Source organism: Vespa mandarinia, chromosome 24 (genome assembly GCF_050613455.1).
Source record: "Vespa mandarinia isolate Hongniang chromosome 24, ASM5061345v1, whole genome shotgun sequence".
In the NCBI taxonomy this organism is placed as follows: Eukaryota; Metazoa; Arthropoda; class Insecta; order Hymenoptera; family Vespidae; genus Vespa; species Vespa mandarinia.
In genome coordinates, this window is record NC_140833.1 from 1,942,021 (window position 1) to 1,967,500 (window position 25,480).

Sequence of the window (25,480 nt, forward strand, 5' to 3'; positions counted from 1 at the left end):
ATTTGTTAATTATTTTTAGGACATGAAAAGGAAGGATATGAAAAATTGTCAGCGTCATAAAAATGAGAAAGAGGAGACGAAGAATTGGAGGGGTCATCCCCGATGAAAATAGTAATAGATTTTTGAGGACTCATCGGATTCTTCTTTTTTCCCTCTAGGTATATTCCCTGACGTATGTATGTACGTAAATAAATACGTAAGTACATGAACGTATGAGTCAGGCAAAAGATGTTGTAATCGACATAAGAAAAGAATTATTACTTTCCTCTATTTTTTCTTTGGAGAAATTTTCATTTTTCTTTTCTCTCTCTCTCTATTTCTCTCTCTCTCTCTCTCTCTCTCTCTCTCTCTCTCTCTCTCTCTCTCTCTCTCTCTCTCTCTCTTTCATTGAAAATAATTAGAACAATAATGGCAATAGTAATTTTTTTAAATGCAAATGATATAAAAAAATAAAAAGAGAACACATTTTGACATCATCGTCATTGTATTAAAATATTAATAAAAATGATAGAATTCAATTGAAATATTAAGAATAATATTCAAATAATATAATCAAAGTTATAATAAATTTTACAAATTTTTCTTAATCGTTTTATCTTGATAAATAGACACAAAGTGGAAGTAGATAGAAAAAGATGGATAGAAATAAAGGTAGGGAGAGATAGAGATAGAGATACATAGATAGAGAAAGAGAGAAAAAGAGAGAGAAAAAAAGAGAGAGAGAGAGAGAGAGAGAGAGAAAGAGAGAAAAGAAAACATTAGTAAGACTTAAGTAGACTTACTTGATCTCATCTTTTCTATCTTACGCATACGAAGAAGAAGTAACTACTTATATACTTAAATCATTATTCGTTTGACACTCGTCAATCTGATCGACGACAAATCGTATAGTGACTCGTTCGAAGATATTTATTACCAGTGCTACCAGGTTTCCTTTTTCTTTTCTTTTTTTTTTCTTTTTTTTTTTTTTTTTTTTAGCAGTGTACTTACATATCCATTTATAAACGCAATAAATAAATTTCAAGTACAAAGGAAACGTCAATGCATCTCTACGATGTAACAGTGTTATATACTCTTTGACTTTATCAACGTTTTGGTGAAAATTCAAATTTATTTTAATCTTTGCTTCTCTCTCTCCCTCTCTCCCTCTCTCTCTCTCTCTCTCTCTCTCTCTCTCTCTCTCTCTCTCTCTCTCTCTCTCTCTCTCTCTCTCTCTCTCTCTCTCTCTCTCTCTCTCTCTCTCTCTCCTGTTCATTTTTATCCCTTCTCTCTATCTCTCCCTCTCTCCCTCGGATAAGAGAAAAATAAATATATCCAAACGACATTGAACTTGTTTTCAGTTGATGTTTCTTAACGGAGAGAGAGAGAGAGAGAGAGAGAGAGAGAGTGTGTGTGTGTGTGTATCGTAGACAATGTCTAAAAGGATTTTGTTCGATCTAAATAATCAACATCAATGATCTAAATTACGAGATAGATATCAATTGAAAAAATTATCGTACAATAAATTATTCTTTTAATCTGTGATATTAGAGAAGAAAGGATCAAAGGAGAGTTACTTTGGTGCGAGTTTTTATTTATTGACGATTACTAAAAATTGAACATGTGACAAAAAAGGATAATAATAATGATGACCACGATGATGATGATGATGATGATGATGATGATGATGATGATGATGATGATGATGATTATAATTGTTCTGAAATTATAATATGATTCTTAGTTCTATCGAAAGTTCACTGTCCTTTTAACAAAAATTATCGTATTAAGGTAAAAACTGATGAATAATGATCTTCTTCTATCAATGTCTTTAACGATCACTGCTTGCTCGTGTTTATATTTTTGAGTTTTATATTATTGATTTTTTTCTGTGTCTTTTTGTATATATCGGTATATGTAAGCAAAAGTAAAGAAAAGAAAAGAAAAAAAAAAGAAAGAAATGTGGCGTTTTATCGTTTAATAACAAGTGTTACTACTTAGGGATTAAACATATTCTTAAAATTAAACTGATCAACATCGTGGGGGGGGAACAAGATATTTTATTAACAAATTAAACTGTTAGAATAATATTATTCGTAAAAAATCTATTAAAATTCATATCACTGATAATTATCTAATAATCGATCTAATTGTTCGTTTATTATGTATCTAATGTGTCTTTCTTTAATTTCTTTCAATATTATTATTCCGAAACAATTTGTTTTTTTGTCAGAAAATCTTTAGGCCATCAGGAGCAGTTTTTTCTTCACTCAGTTTATCACTGACTAAGGATAGTTTTATGAAACAAATTGTTATATAAAGGTTTTCTTTCATACTTAAAAAAAAAAATATATATATATATATATTTAAACTTGTCCATCGATTTAGTGCATTTCGCTTATGGGAAATTTATGAGAAAAATTACGAGAAAATTTATTATAAATTTATCATCATAATCTCAAATCATTGTAAAGTCTCAGTTTTATATTGTGAATCATGTCATTTGAAATAATCCCTCTTAGAAATTCATATGACATTTATTAAAAATAAATCTTATTAAAATGTTTTTAAATAAATCATTTTATTATCGTGTATTCGTTATGTTTTATTGTACGATCGTTCAATTAAAATAATTTTTATCTATTATCTTATACCACAGATTAACAAAATGATCAACGAGATTGCAAAGCTTATATTTCTTCTCCATCATCTATTGTTTTTGTTAAATGGAGTAATGGCCGTCAAATCACCATGCCCGGAATATTTTCGTTATATACGTAACAATAATTTCGAGGATATGGGACAAGTGGAAATACCATGGCCACCGAGAAATATGGCGTTGCATTTGAAAATAGAATTAACCGTGGCAACGTCTTTACCATCGGTAAAGTATTTTTTTTTCTTTTTTTTTTTTTTTTTTTTAATAAGAAACAATAAATCGACGTCATTGAAAATATGTATCGTCTATTATCTTTTCTTCTTTGTTTTTTTTTCTTTTTCTTTTTTTATAAAATAGTTTTTTTATAAACTGAAATGTTTTATATATTATTATTATTATTATTATTATTATTATTATTATTATTATTATTATTATTATTATTATTATTATTATTATTATTATTATTATTTATTATATAAAATTTTAATTTAATGTACAATGTATTTCTAGAAAATGAACTTCCTTGAAAATGTAATATCATAGACCGATCAATTATTTAACAAAATCCAATTGATAAGATCTTCATTATTTTAGAAATATGTCGGACGATTGGAATTGGCACAATCAAAAGAAGAATCAGTTAGAGCCGTTCAAGAGGGAAGATCATTATTTTATTTAGTTCATTTTCCAATAAGTCAGCCATTACCGATTCTAACAAATATATGGTTCAATGAACAACTATACTGCAGTGGTCCGCGTGGTAAGTTTTTATATCACTGATCATCATCAATCATCAGTGATCTGTTTGATAATTAAATCTTTGCACTCCAATCAATATTGTAATATAATTGAACAACAGTAAATTTCAAAAATTTCTTTATACAAAAATTCTTGTAATTTTTAAATCTTATACGTCTATATAATTAAATCCTTAATAGGACATTTGTATGAAATGGAAATGATTAATAACAATTAATCATAGAATTATTAACAAAGAAATTTTTAAATTTGATACATATTATTTATTTAATAAAACTATCTTGCAGCATTGGGACGAATCGTGACATCCATTGTTTTGGAACATACGCTTTTTCCACCAAGGATATTAACTATCTCACCTAATCAAGGAAACAATCTTAATACACAACCGAATTTCAATGATTTTATACCGTTCAATCAAATCTGGTCTCCGTCATTGATAGAAGAGTCACCATCACCACTACCATCACCACCACCACCACCACCACCACAACCGCCGCCATCATTGTCACCGCCACGACCATCACCACAACCATCACCACAACCATCACCACCATTATTCCCAATACCAAGCAAAATGTTTTCAGAAAACAAACCCTTGAATGATAACGGCGATGACAACTGTGGTCGTGTTAATATCCCAGATAACAATATTAATCCTTTAATAGCCAAAGGTTTGGAGACAACTCCAGGTCAATGGCCTTGGTTGGTCGCCATTTTTGTCGTGAAGATACAATTTGAATTTCATTGTACTGGTACTCTGGTTACGAATAAGCACATTGTTACAGGTATTACATTAATATTACAATAATAATCGCAACGATTTGTCTTTCTTAATTTTTGATAATTTTTGATCATTTCATTGAATATTAATTATCCTTGATTTGTCATCATTTGATCGAACAAATCTTAAATTGAATTGATACATTTTTAATTGTTTCTTTTAAGAGTATCCTTGAAAAGATAATTTTTCTTTCTTCTTAATAAAAACGTTCCATTTAAGAATTATCGATCCATAACGTGAAAATATAAAAATTGATCAGATCTAATTGTTTTACGATAATTCTTAATTATTTATATCATCATATATATATATATATATATATATATATATATATATATATATACGTTACAACGTAGTTTAATATATTCTAAAAAAATTTATCCAAAATTTTTGCTATATTAAAGACAATTAATATAATTAATTCGAGGATTTAATTTTCATTAATATTGTATCTTTGATAACAGTGGCACATTGTACAAGATTAGATGACGTAATCTTACCAGCCAGTACAATGCTCGTTTCATTAGGACGTTATCGTTTACGAGATTGGAGAGAAGAAGGATCGGTTAATCGAGAAGTGAAAGAATACAAATTACATCCAGATTACAAGGGTGATATTAAAGATCCAACTGCTGATGCTGATTTAGCTGTAATAACATTGTGGGAACCAGTCGAATTTTCTGATTTTATCAAACCAATTTGTCTTTGGTCTGGATCAAATGATCTACGTGATATCGTTGGATCCAAGGGATATGTTATTGGTTGGGGTCAAGATGAATTTGGTAAATACTTGACTAATCCTCACATGGCCATTGTACCAATTGTATCTCAGGTAAGATTTATTTTTGTTTGTTCTTTTTTTCTTTTAACAAAATTATAAATTAATATTAAATTTTCTTACTATTATCTTTTATACTTTTATATTTTATTTTTAATTTTATTTTATAATATGACTGACTATTAATAGCTTAGCTGGATCTTTTTTTTTCCGTTATCCGCCTGTTATCATTATTTGTAATGTTAAAATTTTTAGTATTTTTTATTACAAATTTAGAATAGAACACACACACACATATATATATATATGTTTGTGTAATTTAAATATTTATATATTTATTATATATTTATTTAGATAATTTTTCAAGTAAAAAATATTAAAAATTCAATAGAGAAAGGGATATCAAAATAGTGGCAGATAAATAACAAGGAAGATCCAATTAGTTTTATTTTATATCACCATATATATATATATATATGGCTAATTAATTGAATTTCAATTATTATATAGGAAGATTGTCTCTGGAGTAATGCAGGTTTTGTCGCTTTTACATCCAATCGTACTTTCTGTGCTGGTTCTAGAAATGGTATTGGACCATGTAATGGTGATAGTGGAAGTGGTTTGGTGATACGTAAAACAGATGGACGTTATCAATTACGTGGTGTTGTTTCACGCTCTATTTTAGATAGAAGTACAATGTCCTGTGACCTTAGCCATTATGTTGTTTACGTCGACGTAGCAAAACACTTAGATTGGATACGTTTGCAAATAACTTTGTGAAGTTAAATTTGATAAGACAAAAATCGAGTAAATCCAGATGATATGGGCTGGAGATTATGAAAGCAGTCTAATTCATATATTTTTCATAATATTTGTATTTGAATTATTTAATAATTATCATTTTCTATGATGACAACATATAGAAAAAATAAATATATATATTTTTATTCTTGTGAAAGATAATACTTTTAAAAATTAATTTATAAAGAAATAAATAAAAAAGTTTAAGAACAGAGCATCCTATAAAATATATTTTTTAATAACTCAAATGATTTACAATTAGAATACTTTCATAATCATTAGTTCATACGTTGTTCCTTTTAGATTTGTTACATTTTTTCAGCTACCTCTGTGATCAGTATCGCACACGCATACATACAAACACACACACACACACACACACATACATACACACTTATATGTTAATCATTAACAAATTAAAAATAACAAAATATGGTTGATTGATTTTATACAATTGACAATAATATTCAAAATAGGTATACAAGTATAAAGTATATATATATATATTTATATGACCAGAGTAGATAATTTTCACGCGTATACTTACTTCATTATGTATATAGAGTTTATTATTAACGATAGAAGGCTTATTAGTTATATCAAAGAATATTATAATAGCTTTTATATATCAGCTTACATATCCTTTATATTATTACCCTTCGTCAATACATAATTTTGTACATAGATATGTAAAAAGAATTATTTTTCTTTTGCTTAATTTATTTTAACTATATAGCATTATATTCTTCGTTAAATATTTATTAATGTAAATCATATATATTCGTGACTTAAACCAAATCATTTTCTTCCTCTTCGAAAATAATTTATTTAACTCTTTTGCAATTGTTCGCATTGTTGATGATCTTTGTTTACAGGAATAATATATTTATTTAACGAAAATACTCATTGATTTCAATTCCATAATATTTTTATCAAAATCAATTTGTCTCTCTTCTATTCGTGTTATTAAAAATAAAAATTTAATCCCGATTACGTTCAAATATAATATCTCAAAGATAATAGGACACATAGGTGAAACTTTAAATATGGGATCGATCATTATTTCCATAATTGATAGATTAAAAAGATCAAGTTTATTACAAAATATACACTTTTATAGACAGATTTATAGCGAAATAACATACGTGTAGTTATTAAGTACTTTTTTTTTTTGTTTTTTTATATATATGTGCAGAAAGAAAGACCTCACCTCTTGAAAATCATTTCTTATAATAATCTATGAATAATTTTAGTTATTAATCCTAAAATAAATTGATATACATATAAGTGATGTTATGTTTACAATATATAAAATAGATTTATAGTTTTTTTTTTTCTTTTTTTTTTTGTTCTTTTTCTTTTTTTGTTTTTTTCATTTTTTTTTTTTTCCCCAATAATAGGATAAAAGGTATAAGGTATAGAGAATGGAAGTACATAAAAAATATATGCTACCATTCCTCCAAACAAAATCTATTATTATTCTAAGGGCCTATATCTATTATTATTGTTTTTAATCTTGAAGCAACAAAAGCATTTATATGTATACGTATATATACGTTTTCTATTTAATTATCATAAAAATTCAATAAAGCAAATAATTAAAAAAAAAATACATATTAAATATAATCTAAGTTAGAATATTAATTAATAATAAAGGAATGGTAACATATATATATATATATACTAAAACATGTATGAAAAAGAATGTCTTCTGTATCATAAAACTATGTTCTTTATTGTCCCATTTAAGAAGGTAAGTAAAATCCTCAATCCTCGAAGAAAATAACTCATAGATGATTTTTAATATGTCCTGGCAGAGATTAAAATGCAGTGCATTTCGAAAACCGCATAAATTTTATGCTTGATTTGTATCAACTTGGAAGTATTGTCGTGCGACTGCTCCTAAGACAATTTCTGCACTGAACACACCTAAGGATATTAAAAAAAAAAAAAAAAATAAAAATAAAAAAAAATAAAGAACAAAATATACATATATATATAAAAATAAAAAAAAAATAATAAAGTAAAGTAAAAAAAAAAAAAAAAATAATAACAATAATAATAATAATAATAATAATAATAATAATAATAATAATTATTGAATTTTTTATAAATATTACTCACTGATATTAGCATGTAAAACGTCGGAAAGAAGGTGAAGATCATTTTCATGAGTTACAATTATGTAATTTAATTTGGTACTATTCATCTCTTGTATTTGTGTAAGAGGTCTTCGTGTCTTTTCCATTATTCCGCCTGCACTTTCAATTATTTCCGCAATAGCTGACGGTGATGGAATAACACTTGGTGTTACATAAAATATTTTGCCCTAAATTAAAAAATGACAATGATTATAACAAATGTCAATTAAACGTTTCCATTATTTCCTTTTTTTTTCTTTTTTCTTTTATCCTACCTTAAGTACTGTACCCCGATTAGGGCTTGCCAAAGCCTTTTCTATATTACAATTAAAATTTTTTTCAAATTCTGCATCACCTAAAAGATATCCGCTCTCATCCAAAAAAGTATTTTTTGCTGAACAATCAAGTAACCATTGTAACGTAACAATAAATTTACATCGAGAAAGGCAACACAATAGTTTCACAGTACGTATTGGTGCCGACATTACAAGATGTGTAGCATCTTGCCAACCAGCTGCAAGAGCACCTCCTAATTCACGAATTCTCTGTAAAAATTAATTACTCTAAATATTTTTCATCGAGAATCATCAATACAGATTAAATCAAATATCATTGATTATATATAAATATATATATATATATATATATATATATATATATATATATATATATAAATACCTTGGCATGTTTTCTAGGATTAATACCAGAAAATAAAATCCTTGGTTGTTTATCTGGTGGAGGTGGATCTGGATTACTAACAACTATTGGTTCATCTAATCCTAAAAGATGTGGATCTTTATTTAATTGTGGTACATCCAAACGTGGCTTTTTAGATTTTCTTATAGAATTTGGGCCCTGTCCAACTTGCTTAACTTTGTCGTAAGATTCTTGCGTGATATTAATTGGCATTTTCCATGCAGCTATAACAAATTGAACGTATGCAATATTTCATTGATTTTAATTACATTAAAAGGAATTTTTATGTGTTTTCAATCTATTATTTAATTTACCCATAAGATGCGGGACTAATGAATAATCCAATCTAAATGGATTACTAAGACTGAATTGTTGATATTTTGGGCTATCCAATTGATGCAATGCACTTGTCTGTCCACAGAGTAAATCTGTTAACCATTGTGCATTTACTACTGCCGTTTGCCATTCGCGTGCCTTTTTATATTTTTGTCCATCTGGTCTGAAATTTTATTATAAAAAAAAAAAAAAAAAAAAAAAAAAAAAAAAAAATAATGTTGATTTATAAGCTTCCAATTATTTTAATATTTTCTATTTCATTACACTTTCAAAAATATTACCTTCTACATACGAGCAATGTATTATGTCTTGAAAAGTAACTTGTAAATTTGGCACCTAACGCTTCTAACATATATTTTACTTTTGCTCGTTCTTCTCCTTCAAATCCAGACAAAGATACAATTTGTTTTGCACATGGAAGTTCAGTTAAACTAAAGGGAGTTGGGAAATGTAGAGCATGCCATGGAGGTAATACTTGTTGTTTGTTAACAACATCGGATAGCCAATGAGCACTAACACAACGTTTTCCCTCGCGTAATGCTTGCACTACTGTTGGATGCTTTTGTGTAATTGCGAGAACGTGCGTGGCACGTGTACAATATTGCGGTTCCACCTCTCCTCCATGTCTTTCAATCACTTGTTTCCAAACTGATACTTCATTAGGACGTTGAACATCGTACTCAACGATTACGAAAATACAACCCAATAAAAATAAATCTGGTGGTACTAGAAATATATATACATATAAAAAAAAATAGTACTTTATATAAAAAAAAATTATTGCAATATAATAAAAATATATATATGTAGCTTGGTTAACATAGTTGATAAAAAATAATATATGCTTACATTTTAAATTTGGATTATGGCCATAAAACTGAGCTTTAGGTTGTTGCATAACAGGAGCATATTGCATTTTCATAGGAGCACCTGTTGGTGCACCATTTGTTATGTTCCCTAAAGTTCTTCTTTGATATGCTGCTAATAATTGAGGATCCTGAGAAGGTGGAGGCGGTGGTCTATGCTGTGCAGTCATTAATCTTAACTGACCAGCAGCACTACCTTCTGCTGCACCACCTTGCAATCTGTTTGTTAACATGTTTGCCAATGCAGTTTTTGTTTTAGCATTTACAAGCTGCTGATCTGGAGGAATTGGGGTATTATTTGATAAAGGTGTTAATGGTGGTTCTTGCTGAGCTCCCTGCTGCTGCTGTTGTTGCTGTTGCTGCTGCTGCTGTTGTTGTTGTTGTTGTTGTTGTTGCTGCTGCTGTTGCTGTTGTAAATGTTGCAATTGTTGTAGTCTCGCCATTTGTTGTTGTTTTTGCATATGTAATTGTGCTATTTGCTGAGGAGTTAATGTTTGATTCTGTTGAAATGCTTGTCCTGTTTGAGAAGGTGGAGCTGCTTGTACATTTTGCCCGCTCTGTACTATAACTTGATTAGAAGAATTGATAGGCGTTAAAGCAGGAGGTTGTACACCAGGATGCACAGGTTTCTGTCCTGGTGGCTGTGCAATTTGTGGTCCCATCATCTGTGGACGTGGCTGTTGAATCCATTGTAAACCACCTGGTTGACCTGGTTTTCCAGGACTTCTTATTACAGCTATATGTGAGCCTTGTTGGGCCTGACGACTTTGCATTTGTCTTTGCAATAATAAATTTCGTTGTTTCTGAATTTTTTGAATGAATTGTGCTCTTTGTTGGGGATCCATTTGTTGTAATTGCTGATGCGTTTGAGCATCTAATTGAATCAATTGTCTAGGTGGTTGCGGTGGCTGTTGAGTCCATTGTCCTCCAGGTCTTTGTGGGCCAATTTGTTGTTGTTGTTGTTGCCTTTGCAATTGCAAATGATATTGTTGCTGTTGCCATTGTGCATCTCTTTGAACTATAAAACCTTGTTGATTTGGACCTATTAATTGTTGATTCTGTGGCTGCTGCTGTAACTGACCATCTCTTATAACAAATTGCTGTGAACTTTGAGGTGCAGATTGTTGTAATTGTTGAGATATTTGATGTATTTTTTGTTGTTGCTGTTGCTGCTGTAATAAAATAAGTTGTTGTCTCTGTTCAGTTGTCAGTTGTTGTGGTGGTCCTGGTTGTTGTTGATTCAATTGATGTTGTGCACCAAGTTGTTGCTGAGAAGGTAACTGTTGTAAAACTATTTGTTGTTGTTGAGTTAATTGTACTTGTTGCGATTGTTGTTGCACAGGAATTTGTTGTGGCTGTTGAGGTAAATGTTGTTGCTGCTGTGCTTGCTGAGAAGAAAGTTGTTGTTGGTTCATTTGCTGCTGTGATAACAATTGATGCTGATTCATCTGTTTTTGCTGAGGTGTCAATAATTGCTGCTGAGGTGTAAGCTGATGTTGAGATAGCTGCGAATTTATTTGCTGTTGTTGTTGTTGAATTAACGTTTGTTGACTTAACTGCTGCTGTTGTTGGTTTACAATTTGCTGTTGTTGAGGTGGTAATTGTGGAGCCTGGGTTTGATTCAAAAGTGTCTGCTGTGTATATGTTTGCATCTGTTGTTGATGTTGGGTAAGTTGTTGTTGTTGTTGTGCCAGATGTTGTTGCTGTTGTGTTAACTGCTGTTGCTGCTGCTGTTGTATCATTTGATGTTGCATATTTATTTGTTGTTGCTGTTGTGGAGGTATATCTTGCTGTATTTGTGATGAGATCCCTTTCATTTGCGTAATATTATTTGTTTGAGAGGCTTGAGGCATCCAATTTGTTTGATTGATAATATTTTGATCTGACATGGAAGGAACATTTGGAGGTGCATTAGACAAACTTGTTGAAGCAACAGAACGTGGAAGATGTTGCTGTTGCTGTTGCAAACTAACTGCATTTTGCCCATTATTTGGATATGTTGCAGTTGTTGCAGTATGATTAGCATTGTTGTGTACTTGTAATGTATTAGAAGATACAGGTGGACTTGGTTGATTCCACGGCATACGTTGTTTCAATTGTTCTAATACCGCTTTTGTTCTGTCCTGCTCTTCTTGAGCAGCACTATTCTCTGTATCCTCATCCATGAAGCCAGTGATCATTGCTGTAGAACTATTTGGGGATGGATAAATAAGCAATCTTGGATGATATTCTATTTCACTGACAAGGGCAACCTTTTTACAACATTCAGTCACCCAGTCAGGAGTAACAATTTGAATATGATGTCTCATTGCAGCATCATATTTCAATCCAGAAGCTTTCCCAGTAATCAAATGGGTACAATATCTATCTAAACGTAACTGACATTTTCCGCCTTGTAACGTTATCGTTGCCCAAAGTATTTTACTATCTGCCCGACTTACTTGGGATATACATGCTCGTACATTGGAAAATAATTGATTTTCTTCTGGGGAAAAATAATGTGTCCTATTTACATATAACTATTAAGGGAAAAGCTTATGTAGAAAAACAATGTAAAAGGTAAGATCCTTTTTATAAAATCTTTCTATAAAAGATCAAAGGAATTTTTTTTTAAATTATTATATATAAAAGGATACGGTAAGAGTTTATTACATTTAACAGAAAATAGTATCCAATTCTGTGTAACCGCTGGAATCTCATAGAGATCTTTAGCTGCAGATATATCATTTTCAAGGGCATCATAGCCAGCTATTAAGTGTGTAACAAAATCACTGAAATAGTTGGATCTTTCTGCTCCACCTTCTTGTAATAAGTTTAAGATCTATAAGTATTTAAATGAGCCGTTCAGTTAACAGCCTGATAATGTCGACAAATGCGAATGTATAACCTCTAAAGTTATATATTACAATCTTGATTAGAATTGTAGAGTTTACATTTATACATCGTACTTATCGTTGAGCTAAATATATCGATATATAAAGATTCAATAGGTTAGTATCGATGAAACAATAATATAAATATCGAAATTGTAACATACCTTAGGATCTCCTTCGCCACTGACGTAGTACTTGACATTGGCGAACAGAGCACCGTCGAGTTTTAATTCCTCAAGACCGGCTCGTATGTCGCCCATTTTCACAAAATTTTTACAGAAAATTTTACTTTTTATATTTTACATATTGCACATAAACCATGAAACATTGGTAAAATATGACTTCGCGATATTTGATAACAATAGTTCGCCGCGACGCTTTTGTTATTATTATGATTGTAAGGTTATGTCTTATACTAAGAAGGGAAACTACATATTAATACAACACCGTGGAGCCACCGTCAAAAGGAAAGAACTTCACATTGGTAACTACGACGACGATGGATAATCACAGATCTTGTAAGGTCTTTTAACATTCGTACTTCGTATTTTTATTGCGAACGTGATAAAATTCATTTTATAATATATTAATTTTTACAGTATTTAAATATATACTTTTACTTGAATTTATATTAATTTCTAATATTTCGTATTAATTATAATTTTCAATTAATTATACGATTTGAAGAATGAGAAATTCATAGGTTATTTCGTATTACTTGTCAATTTATATTATATATACTTCTATACAAGATATTAAATAATTTTAAGAATATAGAATAAAATCATAAATCTGCATTTCTAATTTGTAACATACGTTCTCTAGCTGCCTTAAACTGTTCAAAAACATTTTCCACATTATTCATGAGCGTATTAACATTCTCTCTTTCAAAATATTTACTTTGAAAATTTGTATTAATTGTATTTACATTATATCGATGAACAATGTTAATATTTATTTTAACATAACCACTCGATACAACATTTAAATTTGATTTGTCTAACGTCGCACTCTCATGTACTGATGGAATTCCACAATGTGTAATATCTTCCAATTCGTAAGTACCACCTGTAAAAAATCGACGAAGGGAATCAACAATATTCCCTGCTGGCCTCCAAGTGGGTATAGATAATTCATGTGTGCCTGGCGATAACGATATAGGTACCACTCCATATCCTTCTATACGATATCTATATAAAAAAACAATTCAACATGTGATTTATATAACTTAGATTCTTTAGAAAAGCATATAATGATATTAAAGATAATATATATATATATATATATATACATATATATTTTAATAGCAAATATATACCTGGTCCAGCTATCAAGAGATGCTACAGATATTAATAAAGATGGCCATTTTGTAATGGTATCATTTTTAGTTAATACATTTAAATGTAAATCCAATAATATATCCATGATATAATCAAAGTATGCAGTTTTATCTTTTAAATAAGATTTTTGTGTTCTACCAATTAATCGTTCTTTTTCCTTAGTATTCCAATCTTTTGGCAGTACGATATAATAAGTTATAAATAAACCATTGTAAGAAAAATTGTGTGCAGAAACAATGTTTATGTTTAAAAAAATTTGTAATATGTTTGGAACCGTTACTTCTATTTCATTAGGTATCTCAGCAGTTTTGTACAGCAAAAGTTTTTGTATTTCCTAAAAAAAAAATAAAAAAAAAAAAAAGAAAGAAACAAATTCACTTGTAAAAAGATATAAAATATAATATATTTTTATTACATTCATTAATTATATAAAAGAGTAATCATTATAAATAAGATTACCTAAAGACAATACATTTTCTACCAAGCATGAGTCAAGTAGTTGTAATAATGTGTGAGTAATGATGTCAGTTTAGAAGGATATAAACAGTAAAGTGTGTGTTATACCCCTTCTCCAACATATATATATACATACATATATATATATATACATACATATATATACATATATATATATATATCTGATCCAGCACTAGGAACATTTACATTAGTGAAAGAAAGTGTTGGAGGAAACATTCAGAGAAATATCAAAGTCAGTCAAACGTAGACCATCTACTGGTTAACATGGTTGATCATCAAAGTAGATCTTATCTATAATAAACTTTTACATTGCTTTTATAAACTCTGGAACATGAAGACTTTAATGAAGGAATCTAAGTTTTTTAAATACTCAATAAAAAAGTATAAGCAAAGAAATGAAATAAATTTTGTGAATTAGTTAAAGAATCAGTGAAAAAATGTATACATTTCTTTGTGGAAACTGTGTTATAAGAATATAAAACTTGATTATTATACTGTGGAAAACTGAAATATTAAAAAGAAATTGTTATAATAGATAAATAAAAGATGTTTTATCCGCAAAGAATGATAAGACAAATATCAGAAATTTCCTATGTGGGGTATGTACTATTTTAAAATTAAATCATACATACTTGTCGTAATTCTTCCTGTTGTTGTTCCAAATCCGATGTAGTTTGTATTTCAGAAATATGTTCAAGCCAATAATCATATCTAATACCATTATCAGTTGTAAGCGTGTAAGATTCATCAGTAGTAAAATCAGGATACATAGTAAGAATATTATGTGTTTTATCATAAGTTATTTTGCATAAAAGAATTTCCATATCAATGTCAGACGAATGAAACAAATCTTTTTTATCCTTTCTACTTAAATCTATCATTATATACATTGTACTACGTTCCATATAAAAATAATGATTGGAACGTATTCTTTTATCATTGATTCTATCATCGATCACATTTTTATTATATCTAAGTGTAAACGGTTTACGATTTAGTATTGCCGGTAATGCTAATTGATTTTTAAATGACAAATATGATTGATAAGGCTTCGTAAGCAGATTTTCATTGGGATAATACGTATCAGTTTCTGTATAATTATATAAACGCGAGCCTTGCAAATTTTTTTCCTTGATGAGTTCATGATATTCATTTTGTAACTCGTTAACGCAATTCTTTTCGTCGTTGTAAAATTCAATTTCGAAGGGACTGAAGATCTTCTCTTGCCATCTAAAAATACGTTCGTCTTCTTCCAAATAATTCGAATCTCTTGTATCGTTCGCGGTATCGAACAAGTCGGCCAGCAAAGATTTCTGTTGGGCGACTCTAACTCTGAAACAATAAACGTTTCCATCGAAATAAATGCGATCTGGAGTATAAGAAACGATTTCTCTTTTCATGCCAGATGGCCCTCCTTGTTTTGCTCCTCGTGGCCTGTGTTTCATCTTATATTTCTTGGCCAATTCAATTTTAATCAAATCAAACCAAAATTTTTGCTTGCAAAAGTTAAAAGAGAAATATTACGTTTTATTTTATTTTTTTTTTTTTTTTTTGGGTTTACATACGTTAACGAAAGTTATTCCAAGTATTTCATTATCCAAAAACATTTCATTTGATATCATTTTATCAATGAGCACGAAGTTGATAATTAATAAATTATATATATATATATATGTGCGTGTGTATATAATTTTTTTATTTTTTTTATTTTTTTTTATTTAGAAAATGAGAGAACATTTAATCGGTCGTGAGAGAATTATACGCATGTATTCGTTTAATTGTCTAGACATCGTAGGATATCCGTGACAGGATCCTTTCAAATTTCAAGGCAAACAGGGAATGTTCTATCGCGACGTAAAGACCTAACGTAATAAATTCTTATTATGAGAATTGTTAATAATTCGTGACAAAACAAGAATTAACGAACGTATATATATATATGTGTATATATGTATATATGTATATGTATATACAAATGCATTGGTTGATCAATAAATAGAAATGAGAATATTATATTCTTACTGTACGAATACTTAATTTATAATAAATATCCAATTATATAGAAATAAATATATATAAATTATAAATATATAATTCAAAAATAATATATATATATATATATAAAAACAATAATAATTCTTATAGAAAATTAGGAAATTATTTATTGGCTAATTAATTATTATATTATTAGATTCAATCTAATAAAGTATTAAAAATATACTATAATACATTACAGTATTATTTATATCAATATAAAATACTGAAAATTTTAATATAATTTATTGACTAATCCAATACATGTATGTGTGTATGTGTGTATGTGTGTATGTGTGTATATATAAAAAAAATGTACCTTATTTTAAAGTTACATATAGGTTGCTTAACTCGATAACTCGCTGCAATCTTTCTTCTACCTTGAATATCCACCATCTTAATTTTTCTAATATGTTTGAGAAAAAAAGAAGAAAAAAGAAAAAAAAATTCGAACTATTTTTTATTGGCGTCTGTGCACTAGTAGGAAAAACAGTATAGTCGTAAACAAGAGAATAGCAAAGGTATCCTAATCGTTGCTTAGCAACGTTACAATCAAAATAAGAGATCTGTGTGATTCATTCGACGAATCGAATTTGTTGTTTCATATTTTCTCATTGCAATGAAACATTATAAATATATTTTAAAAGAAAATTTTCAACGACTTTTGATTTTAATCATTATCTTATTGTCCAACAATTATGAACTTTTTTTTTTTTTTTTTTTTTTTTTTTTAATATACAACTCAGAGAGAATAAGAATATTCAAAAGGCACTGAATATATTAAGAATTATTTTGCATCTAAAATATCCTATAAAAAGAAAAAGACTGAAAGAGAGAGAGAGACAGATAGTCAAATTCTTTACTTTATTAAAATAATATTTTAATTATAAAACAGACCATTTTTTGTTCCTTTTAAATGATACTTTATCATATAAATACAATGATCTGCAAGGTAATTTCACTATTACACAATAGTATAACGCTAAGAATAAATCAATACGATATAAAAAAAAGAATGTGAATTAAAAATAGCCATTAAATGTTGCTATGATTGTTATGCCAGAAGTATACTGGTCAAAAGAAAAAAAACAAAAAGAAAAAAAAAAAGACAATTAAAGATAGCAATTCATTGTCACCTTTAACACGGCACTTAATTTCTAGAATTATAAATGCTATGAAGTGCACTAATAAAAAAAATCAATTTCAAATTAAATCAAATCAAGCCAGTATGTTATTATGAAAGTGATTCAAGTTATTTAAGATATTGAAAGACATATTTTGTTGTGCTTTTTATTTTATTGTAATTAAAATTTTCAAATCATATGAAAGATTTATTTTTTGTCAATAATAAATATATTCATTTTCTTCATAATTTTTTATCATAGAAAAAACATAATTTGTTATCATAGAAAAAAAGAGATATCTAAATGTCAAAATATTTCCAAAATAATAATTATAAGACTTGGATCACTTTCATAATTACTAATTGTATATGATATGATATAAAAATATAATATATAAAAAATTTTATACCTTTTATATAAGTTATTTTTAATTTTTCTTTATGTTTATTTATTTATTTATTATATTATTTTTCTTTTCATTAGTCCTGCGTACACTGATGCATTCTAATCTCTCCTATTAGTCTCCTGCAGGGATTGCAATATTGCAATTTGTGAAGATTTTATGTAAATATAATTCATATATACTTTATTATACCACATATATATATATATATATATGTATTATATTATATAGCACTATATATACATAAACATCTAATATAATTTATATTACACTTACTATATTTACAATAAAATAAATAAATTAAAATTCAGATTCGAATGTCACGATTTTCAATTAAAAAAAAAAAAAAAAAAACAGTGAGAGAGAGAGAGAGAGACAGAGAGAGAATGAAATCGTTCAAGCGAAAAAGATGAAAGTGTAAACAATCATAGTATTGCTAGTCATAGTTCCGGCTTTGATGAGTAATGAGTTTATCCCACGTTCATTTCTGTTTTCTTTTTCTTTTTTTATCGACAATGTAACATACTTTCACCAAAATTTTTATATTTATCTATTCCTATATTCATACATAATTAAAATCTCTATTTTGTTCTCAATTTATATACATATATATATATATATATCATAACAGATCTATATATATTACAGATCAAAATATGATAGATTTATATATATTACAGATCAAAACATGATAGATCTACATATATATCACATATACGTGCGCGCGCGCACATACACAACGCACACACACACATACACATATTTTTTTTTTATTTTTTTTTATTTTTTTTTATTTTTATTTATTTTTTTTTTTTATGTATTTTCATAACGAAAGAATTTTCTCGGTTTATGTCAAGAAGAAAAGAATAAGAATAAGAATAAGAAGAAGTGAATCGACGTAAAACCGGTTTAAAACCGATTGCATTCCTCGCCAAAGACCTGTCCGTTCTGTCCCGTTGGCTTTCTACGTGTTCTACGAGAGATAATCTCAAAGTAGTCCTCGCGAATTTAACGAAATTAAATTAATGTCTTAATCGCGAAACCCTTTTCTTTTTTCCTTTTTTTTCTTTCCTTTTCTTTTCTTTTCTTTTTTTCTTTTTTCTTTTTTTTTTTCCTTTATTTATTTCATTTTTCTTTCTTTCTTTTGTTTTTTTTTTTTTTTTTTTTTTTTTTTTTTAAATTCTTCGCACCTTTATCGATATCACCGAAGACGTTTATATGAGATATAAAATTGTCGAGATGAAAAAGGAGTATCTCGATAAAACGCGAGAAAAAAAAAAGTGATATATTTATTTATAAACGATAATAGTGATATGATATATATATATATATATGTATATATATATATATATATAAATATGATGCCGGGTTTTTTATCTTTCTTTTTTTTTTTTGTTTCTTTTCTAACTATCATCGTTATTTACTCCCTCTAAACTAGAAAGCGCGGACTAAAATAAATCGTGAGTTTACCTATCTAACGATATTATATACACCTATGCTTCAAACAATCTTCCTGTGTTTATATTAATTGAAAATAAGCATGCTTCTTTTTTTCTTTTTTTATATATATACACATATATATATATATGAATACACACACACACACACACACACACAAAGTACATGTTACGTAATGTTTAACAGTTATAGAGTCTCAACTTCTTGACCTCTATCTATGAAATACGAAATGATGGGAGTTATTGTTAGGCACACCTGGCGAAGGCCAAGTCGAATAATAGTCGTCCACTCTGTGACACATAGTAAGGAGAATCGATGCAGTTGTTATTATTGTTGTTGTTGTGTTGTTGTTGTGTTGTAGCACTGGCGATAGTAACAGTAAAAGAAGCATTAGTAATAGTAGCATTCGACGTTACAAGTTAAAAGTTTTTTATTTGATTTGATCGTAAAAAAAAAACAAAACAAAAAAAAACAAAAAAAAAAAAGAAAAGAGAAAAAGGAAAAAGAAAAAAAAAGAAAAAGAAAAAGAATTTTCTCTCGAATGGGAATATCTCTCTCTTTTTCTTTCTTTTTTTTTTTTCTTTTTCTTCCTTTCTTTTTTGTATTTCGAATATTAAAAAAGTAATTTTACAATTAGTGAAAGATGAATGAATGAAACTTATTTGAACATTTTGTTTCATCCGTACAACACAGACAGGGGTCAGTGACACAACTGTAAAGGTAATTATTTTATTCTTCATGGATTCTTAAACGCGTTCACGGGATCGTGGTTTTTTGATGAAATCATATTGTCACATTTACTCTCGTCGTTTATGTTGTCATTGTCATCGTCGTCGTCGTCGTCGTTGTCTTTGTGGTCATCGTCGTCATCATACTTGTTCTGTGTACTCATAACACATTTCTCTATGAAAGCGATAAGAGATAGATTAGAAATATACAATATTACTTTGTGTGATATCATAGCTATCTATCGTTTGAGTTTACTCTGACATCGATGAGTCGTATCTGAAGAACATTCACTCACCTGAGCTCATACAAATCTAGAGGTATCTGTTTTTTCTTTTTCTTTTTCTTTTAATTTAAATTTTTCTCAAAATAAGGAATTGTTCATCAATTTTGTCTTCTCTTCTTTTCTCCTTTTTTTTTTTTTTTTTTTTTTTTTTTCCTTGCTTTTTTCCTTCTATTAATTTTCCTCATCGATGATTCAAAGCTAAATGAATTTGTCGAATCACTTTTCATGGGATATTCATTTAATTGTAATAGAGATTGGTTACACTGGTGATTAATTTTGGTAAAGAGCAATGACTTTACTCTTTAGATTATTATTTGAGCTTACGTTGAATCAATTTTATAAAATAATTTTGTTACTTGAGTGGTATTATATATTAAGTTTTTCTTTCTCCTTTTTCTTTTTATATTTATTTATTTTATTTGTTTGTTTGTTTATTTGTTATTTGTTATTCTTTTTTTCTTTTGTTTCCTTTTCTATTTGTTTTAGAAGTTTCAAACTGATCAGGATGACGACTAATCAAGAAGGAGAGACTGGAATAACTATTCCTTTACAATATAATGATACTGTAAGAACTTATGCATGCTAGTTAGAATATTTCTATTAATTGTTTTTATATATCTGTGGATTGAATCTTTTTAGCATTGGAAATCTATTTTTGAAAAATATGACCTAGATGAAGATGGAAAAATCTCTTATCAAGAATTGAAGGCTATGATACGAGCTTCTGCATATTCCAATGATATTCCTGCTAATGTTGTTCGTATAATAATGCGTAAAGCTGATTTAGATGATTCTGGATATTTAGAATATCCAGAATTTATAGCTATGGTATGTTTTTATTAATTAGAAATATAATCCTATTAGATAGAATATCATTATAGAACTTTATTTTTAGATACATAGGAAAGATATGCAAGGAGTATTTGGTCATCTTGTACAACGTTATGTACATTCAATGGTGCCTCAAAGACCAATCGCTGTACAATATTCTACTCAAACTTCTAGTGATATCCCTGATGGTCAATACGAAGAAGAATATAGTTGTAGACCACCTGCTGTGGCAATGATAATCATATCGGTATTAGAGATTATTTTATTTTTATACGATGTAGTTGAACATAAGTCTCTTTCCATGGATGGACCAGCAGCAACATTATTTATTTATGATCCTCATAAAAGATACCAAGCATGGAGGTACTTGACATATATGTTTGTTCATATCGGGTAAGTTTATTATTAATGTTGATCGATTAATTTTCCTATTTATAAAAGAGATTTTAAAAAGAGATCATTATTTTATCATACAGAGTTCTACATTTGGTCGTTAACTTATTGGTGCAAATTATGCTAGGCATACCTTTGGAAATGGTTCATAAATGGTGGAGAGTATTAATTATATACATAGCAGGTGTAATAGCTGGATCTCTTGGAACTTCGGTTTCAGATCCTACTGTTTATTTAGCAGGAGCATCCGGTGGTGTGTATGCATTAATTACTGCACATGTAGCAACGATACTGATGAATTGGTCAGAAATGGAATTCGCTGTTCTTCAATTATTAGTGTTCCTACTTGTAACTACAGTTGACGTAGGTCAAGCAATATATAGTCGTTACGTTGTAGTAGAATCCAACAATCAGATTGGTTATGTAGCTCATTTGGCTGGAGCTGTAGCTGGACTTCTTGTTGGTATAAATGTCCTTCGTAATCTGGAAGTAAAAACTTGGGAAAAAGTCGTTTGGTGGGCCAGTATTGTTACATACACAGTACTTATGACGGCAGCTATTTTGTGGAATATTTTATATCCCTCTTATTATGAAAAATTATAAAAATAGAATAATGCCTTTTATATATATATATATATATATATATATATATATATATATATAAATATGTATATGTATATATAAACGACTATTGTAATATCTCAATTAAAATTGTTCAAAAAATGTGACTAATCAAGAATCAGTACAAAGTGCATATATTGCGTAGGGGAAAAAGAAAAAAAAAAAAAGAAAAAAAAATTCCTTTTTATACGGAATTTTATGCGAAAAATATTTTATAATAAAACTATTATAAATTGTTCAAGTTTGAAGTTGATCGATTACGACATGTTAGAGAAGCACAAACATATTTATGAACAAAATTAATTTGCTTTAATGACTTCCTGTATTATGGATATATATATATATATATATATATATAAAATATCATTTAAGATAAACACACACAATTACAAGATCTACTGTGATATACAATGTTATTATGATGAGCATTGTGAAACAAGTAATCACTTACTATCATTACAAATTTCTAATTGCGTTTCCTGTGGTAAAGTTAATGTATTATTTATCTCTCTACAATCAATTTTGCGTATTGCACATGTGAGAGCGCTACCTCTTCTGTTTATATATCGCTTGTACAAGCATATTATTACTCTTGAATTTTTACACACACAAAAATACATTTTGTGTAACGAACTGTTATAAAAAAGTAAATTATTAATTTGATCTATTATATCATATGAACATATGAAAAACAATTATATATAGAATAAGAGGAGCAGTATTATTTCTTTTCATTTTTTTTTTTTCTTTCTTTTTATAATCCATGTTTTGTTGATTTATATGCAACTGAATTAATTTAGTTTAACAAAACATGATAATACACATATAATATGTATATAAATACATATATATATATATATATATATGTATATATATGCATTTATCTCTATAATTTAATTATATTATCAATAAGAATATTTTGCTTAAATTTTTTAATTTTACTATACTTTAAAGAAATAAGTAATTCCCTATACCTTTTTCTGAGTTATATATAATAGTTGTATGTAGCTAGACATTTCAAAATTATATATATATATTTTTTATTTCATTGGCTTCTGATTTGTTTGTTACCTGATGTACCTGAATTAAAAAAAAAATTTTTCTTTTATTACGCACATGTAACAGATGAGAATTCTTTTTTTTTTATAAATAATAATAATAATAATAATAATAATAATAATAATAATAATAATAATAATAATAATACATATATACGTAATTAAGTAATAATAATAATTTTAATTACTAGTATTATATATATATATATTGACATGGTAATATCTACACCTGAACCAAAAATAAAAAAGTCATAATTAAGTTATAGCTTATATATCAGGATAATTACACTTTTCATTGTCGCACAGAAACAAAAAGAAAAAACAAATGAAAGAATAATTTTTATCATATAAACAACATTATTGTTCTATCAATTATTTTCATATAATTTTTTCTACTCAAATTAATACTATGGACTAGAAGTATTTTGTGCCTTATTTAAAATGAAAAAATAAAAAAATAAGAAATTACATATATACATATGTACATACATATATATGTGTGTGTGTGTGTATATATATATATATATATGTATATATATATATATATATATATATATATATTTATCCTATGCAATGCAATGTAGACGTGTAATTTTTTTGTAAAAATATACAATTTAAGAAAGAAAATTAGACTTTTGTAATTCGTTCAGAAAAATGTTATCTTAAAAACTTTGACATTAAAACATGAATTTTTTTATAATAATATTATATTTTTTACTGTACAACTATAACAGCAAGAAATGCAATTACGCACACTTATGTCTGAAATAAATAATTATACAGTATTTAATAACTAATTATATAGTATGTTATGTTCTGCATTTATTTATGTGTATATTTGTGATACGCATTTGTTTATATAAAATATAATAATTGAAAATACGCGAAATTACTATATACAAATTGTTTTAATATTAAACCGATAAATAGAACGATCATAAAATCAAGTCTTATCGAAGAAAATTTAAATCTTATGCTTTTAAATTTTAATTTATATCAAACGTATTATTTATTATTTAGAGAGTATGAATATCAATTATTATTTTCGAACTGAAATTTCTCGGAGTTTTAAATTTCGCGCGTAATTTGTCGTAATGTAAATTTTGAATATTCGCGCGTAAAATTATTGAAACTAATCGCATTATATATACATATACGTGTGTATACATATATATATATATATATATATATATATATATATATATGTACACACGTATAAATTCTATTAAAACATGGATGATCGAAAATTAAAGGCCAACAAGGTTATGTTCATCGTTATAACGGAGGTGATTTTTATTTCAACAAAAATAACAATTTACATTGAACTATTTTGATAATAATAGTATTATCGTGTATGCTACACGTGGTTTTATTTTTATTTTTATTTTTATTTTTATTTTTATTTTTATTTTACTGTAGGCGTGGTATGCTTTCTCGCTCGCTATTAATTGTATAATCTGTTATTTTATTTATTTATTTATTTATTTATTATTTTTTTTTTCTTCGTGTATTATCCTTATCATTTTAATAATTCGCATTTAATAGCGTTGTCATAGATAATAGTCACAATTGATTTCTTTTTCTTCCTCATGTATTATTGTTTCTTGTTGTAGTTGTTGTTATTGTTGTAGTTGTTTTTGTTGTTGTTGTTGTTGTTGTTGTAATAGTAATAGTAGTAGTAATTAGTAGTATTAATGGATAGTAGTATTTTTCATTCTTTTAGAAACTTCGTAGACTTTATGCGATCTTTAGCTTCGTACTCAACTTCCACATTCATTTTATTTCTATGGTTTTTACTTTTTTATTCGTTTACTTTTTTTTATTTTTTAATTTTTATTTATTTTTAATTTTCATTAATTATGATACAAGTAGTCAGGAGGGAACTGAGATTTGAGTGCCTCGACTTTTAACTTCTTCTTTTTCTTCTTCATCTTCTTCTTTTTCTTTTTATGTATATGTAATGTTTTATGTTATATATATGTATGTATATATGGTATATACAATAAGGATTTTCTTCCTTTTTAATTTAACATAGATGATCTCAAAATGACGATGAA

At 27.6% G+C, this 25,480-nt stretch overlaps 4 protein-coding genes across 12 annotated transcripts; 2 read left to right on the forward strand and 2 right to left on the reverse strand.

Annotated features, from left to right (window-relative positions):
- The first annotated feature begins 811 nt into the window (after positions 1 to 811).
- Positions 812 to 5,906, forward strand: LOC118442608 (serine protease gd). 5 transcript variants are annotated; one of them, XM_035868440.2, is made up of 7 exons: positions 812 to 928; positions 1,531 to 1,770; positions 2,639 to 2,863; positions 3,233 to 3,398; positions 3,685 to 4,185; positions 4,646 to 5,013; positions 5,470 to 5,906. In XM_035868440.2, the coding sequence occupies exons 3-7, from the start codon at positions 2,648 to 2,650 to the stop codon at positions 5,737 to 5,739; spliced, it is 1,521 nt and encodes a 506-aa protein (XP_035724333.2). In that variant the 5' UTR covers positions 812 to 928; positions 1,531 to 1,770; positions 2,639 to 2,647; the 3' UTR covers positions 5,740 to 5,906. The 5 variants fall into 5 exon arrangements, with proteins under 5 accessions (XP_035724333.2, XP_085520079.1, XP_035724332.2 ...); XM_085663953.1 differs by lacking the exon at positions 812 to 928 and adding an exon at positions 997 to 1,096; XM_035868439.2 differs by lacking the exon at positions 812 to 928 and having other exon boundaries at positions 1,337 to 1,770.
- A 1,493-nt stretch (positions 5,907 to 7,399) lies between these two features.
- Positions 7,400 to 13,087, reverse strand: Ptip (PAX transcription activation domain interacting protein). The gene is made up of 9 exons (XM_035867949.2): positions 12,837 to 13,087; positions 12,436 to 12,620; positions 9,783 to 12,304; positions 9,215 to 9,659; positions 8,912 to 9,096; positions 8,580 to 8,821; positions 8,177 to 8,446; positions 7,885 to 8,089; positions 7,400 to 7,689 (listed from the first exon to the last, which is right to left on the reverse strand). Exons 1-9 carry the CDS (start codon positions 12,930 to 12,932, stop codon positions 7,616 to 7,618), a joined length of 4,224 nt encoding a protein of 1,407 aa, XP_035723842.2. The 5' UTR covers positions 12,933 to 13,087; the 3' UTR covers positions 7,400 to 7,615.
- Positions 13,088 to 13,326: 239 nt separating this feature from the next.
- On the reverse strand, positions 13,327 to 17,053 carry Mks1 (Meckel syndrome, type 1). 2 transcript variants are annotated; one of them, XM_085663804.1, is made up of 4 exons: positions 16,843 to 17,053; positions 15,122 to 15,821; positions 13,991 to 14,346; positions 13,327 to 13,862 (listed from the first exon to the last, which is right to left on the reverse strand). In XM_085663804.1, the coding sequence occupies exons 1-4, from the start codon at positions 16,917 to 16,919 to the stop codon at positions 13,457 to 13,459; spliced, it is 1,539 nt and encodes a 512-aa protein (XP_085519930.1). In that variant the 5' UTR covers positions 16,920 to 17,053; the 3' UTR covers positions 13,327 to 13,456. The 2 variants fall into 2 exon arrangements, with proteins under 2 accessions (XP_085519930.1, XP_085519929.1); XM_085663803.1 differs by lacking the exon at positions 16,843 to 17,053 and having other exon boundaries at positions 15,122 to 16,035.
- On the forward strand, positions 14,672 to 23,099 carry rho-4 (rhomboid-4). 4 transcript variants are annotated; one of them, XM_085663805.1, is made up of 6 exons: positions 19,686 to 19,810; positions 20,202 to 20,228; positions 21,007 to 21,085; positions 21,160 to 21,348; positions 21,416 to 21,744; positions 21,828 to 23,099. In XM_085663805.1, the coding sequence occupies exons 3-6, from the start codon at positions 21,026 to 21,028 to the stop codon at positions 22,345 to 22,347; spliced, it is 1,098 nt and encodes a 365-aa protein (XP_085519931.1). In that variant the 5' UTR covers positions 19,686 to 19,810; positions 20,202 to 20,228; positions 21,007 to 21,025; the 3' UTR covers positions 22,348 to 23,099. The 4 variants fall into 4 exon arrangements, with proteins under 4 accessions (XP_035723843.2, XP_085519931.1, XP_035723844.2 ...); XM_035867950.2 differs by lacking the exons at positions 19,686 to 19,810; positions 20,202 to 20,228 and adding an exon at positions 14,672 to 15,088; XM_035867951.2 differs by lacking the exon at positions 19,686 to 19,810 and having other exon boundaries at positions 20,048 to 20,228.
- The last annotated feature ends 2,381 nt before the right edge of the window (positions 23,100 to 25,480 follow it).

Excerpts from the sequence above, each read along its gene's own strand:
- Ptip (XM_035867949.2), bottom strand. The coding sequence starts at position 12,932 with ATGGGCGACATACGAGCCGGTCTTGAGGAATTAAAACTCGACGGTGCT. Across the intron at positions 9,660-9,782 it reads CCATAATCCAAATTTAAAAT|TACCACCAGATTTATTTTTA; the intron begins GTAAGCATATAT and ends ATATATTTCTAG. Across the intron at positions 9,097-9,214 it reads ACATTGCTCGTATGTAGAAG|ACCAGATGGACAAAAATATA; the intron begins GTAATATTTTTG and ends ATAAAATTTCAG.
- rho-4 (XM_035867950.2), top strand. The coding sequence starts at position 15,036 with ATGTTTTATCCGCAAAGAATGATAAGACAAATATCAGAAATTTCCTAT. Across the intron at positions 21,086-21,159 it reads CTTTACAATATAATGATACT|CATTGGAAATCTATTTTTGA; the intron begins GTAAGAACTTAT and ends GAATCTTTTTAG. Across the intron at positions 21,349-21,415 it reads ATCCAGAATTTATAGCTATG|ATACATAGGAAAGATATGCA; the intron begins GTATGTTTTTAT and ends CTTTATTTTTAG.
- Mks1 (XM_085663803.1), bottom strand. The coding sequence starts at position 15,934 with ATGAAACACAGGCCACGAGGAGCAAAACAAGGAGGGCCATCTGGCATG. Across the intron at positions 14,347-15,121 it reads AACAGGAAGAATTACGACAA|GAAATACAAAAACTTTTGCT; the intron begins GTATGTATGATT and ends TTTTTTTTTTAG. Across the intron at positions 13,863-13,990 it reads TCTCTTGATAGCTGGACCAG|ATATCGTATAGAAGGATATG; the intron begins GTATATATTTGC and ends TTTTTTATATAG.
- LOC118442608 (XM_035868440.2), top strand. The coding sequence starts at position 2,648 with ATGATCAACGAGATTGCAAAGCTTATATTTCTTCTCCATCATCTATTG. Across the intron at positions 2,864-3,232 it reads TGGCAACGTCTTTACCATCG|AAATATGTCGGACGATTGGA; the intron begins GTAAAGTATTTT and ends TCATTATTTTAG. Across the intron at positions 3,399-3,684 it reads ATACTGCAGTGGTCCGCGTG|CATTGGGACGAATCGTGACA; the intron begins GTAAGTTTTTAT and ends ACTATCTTGCAG.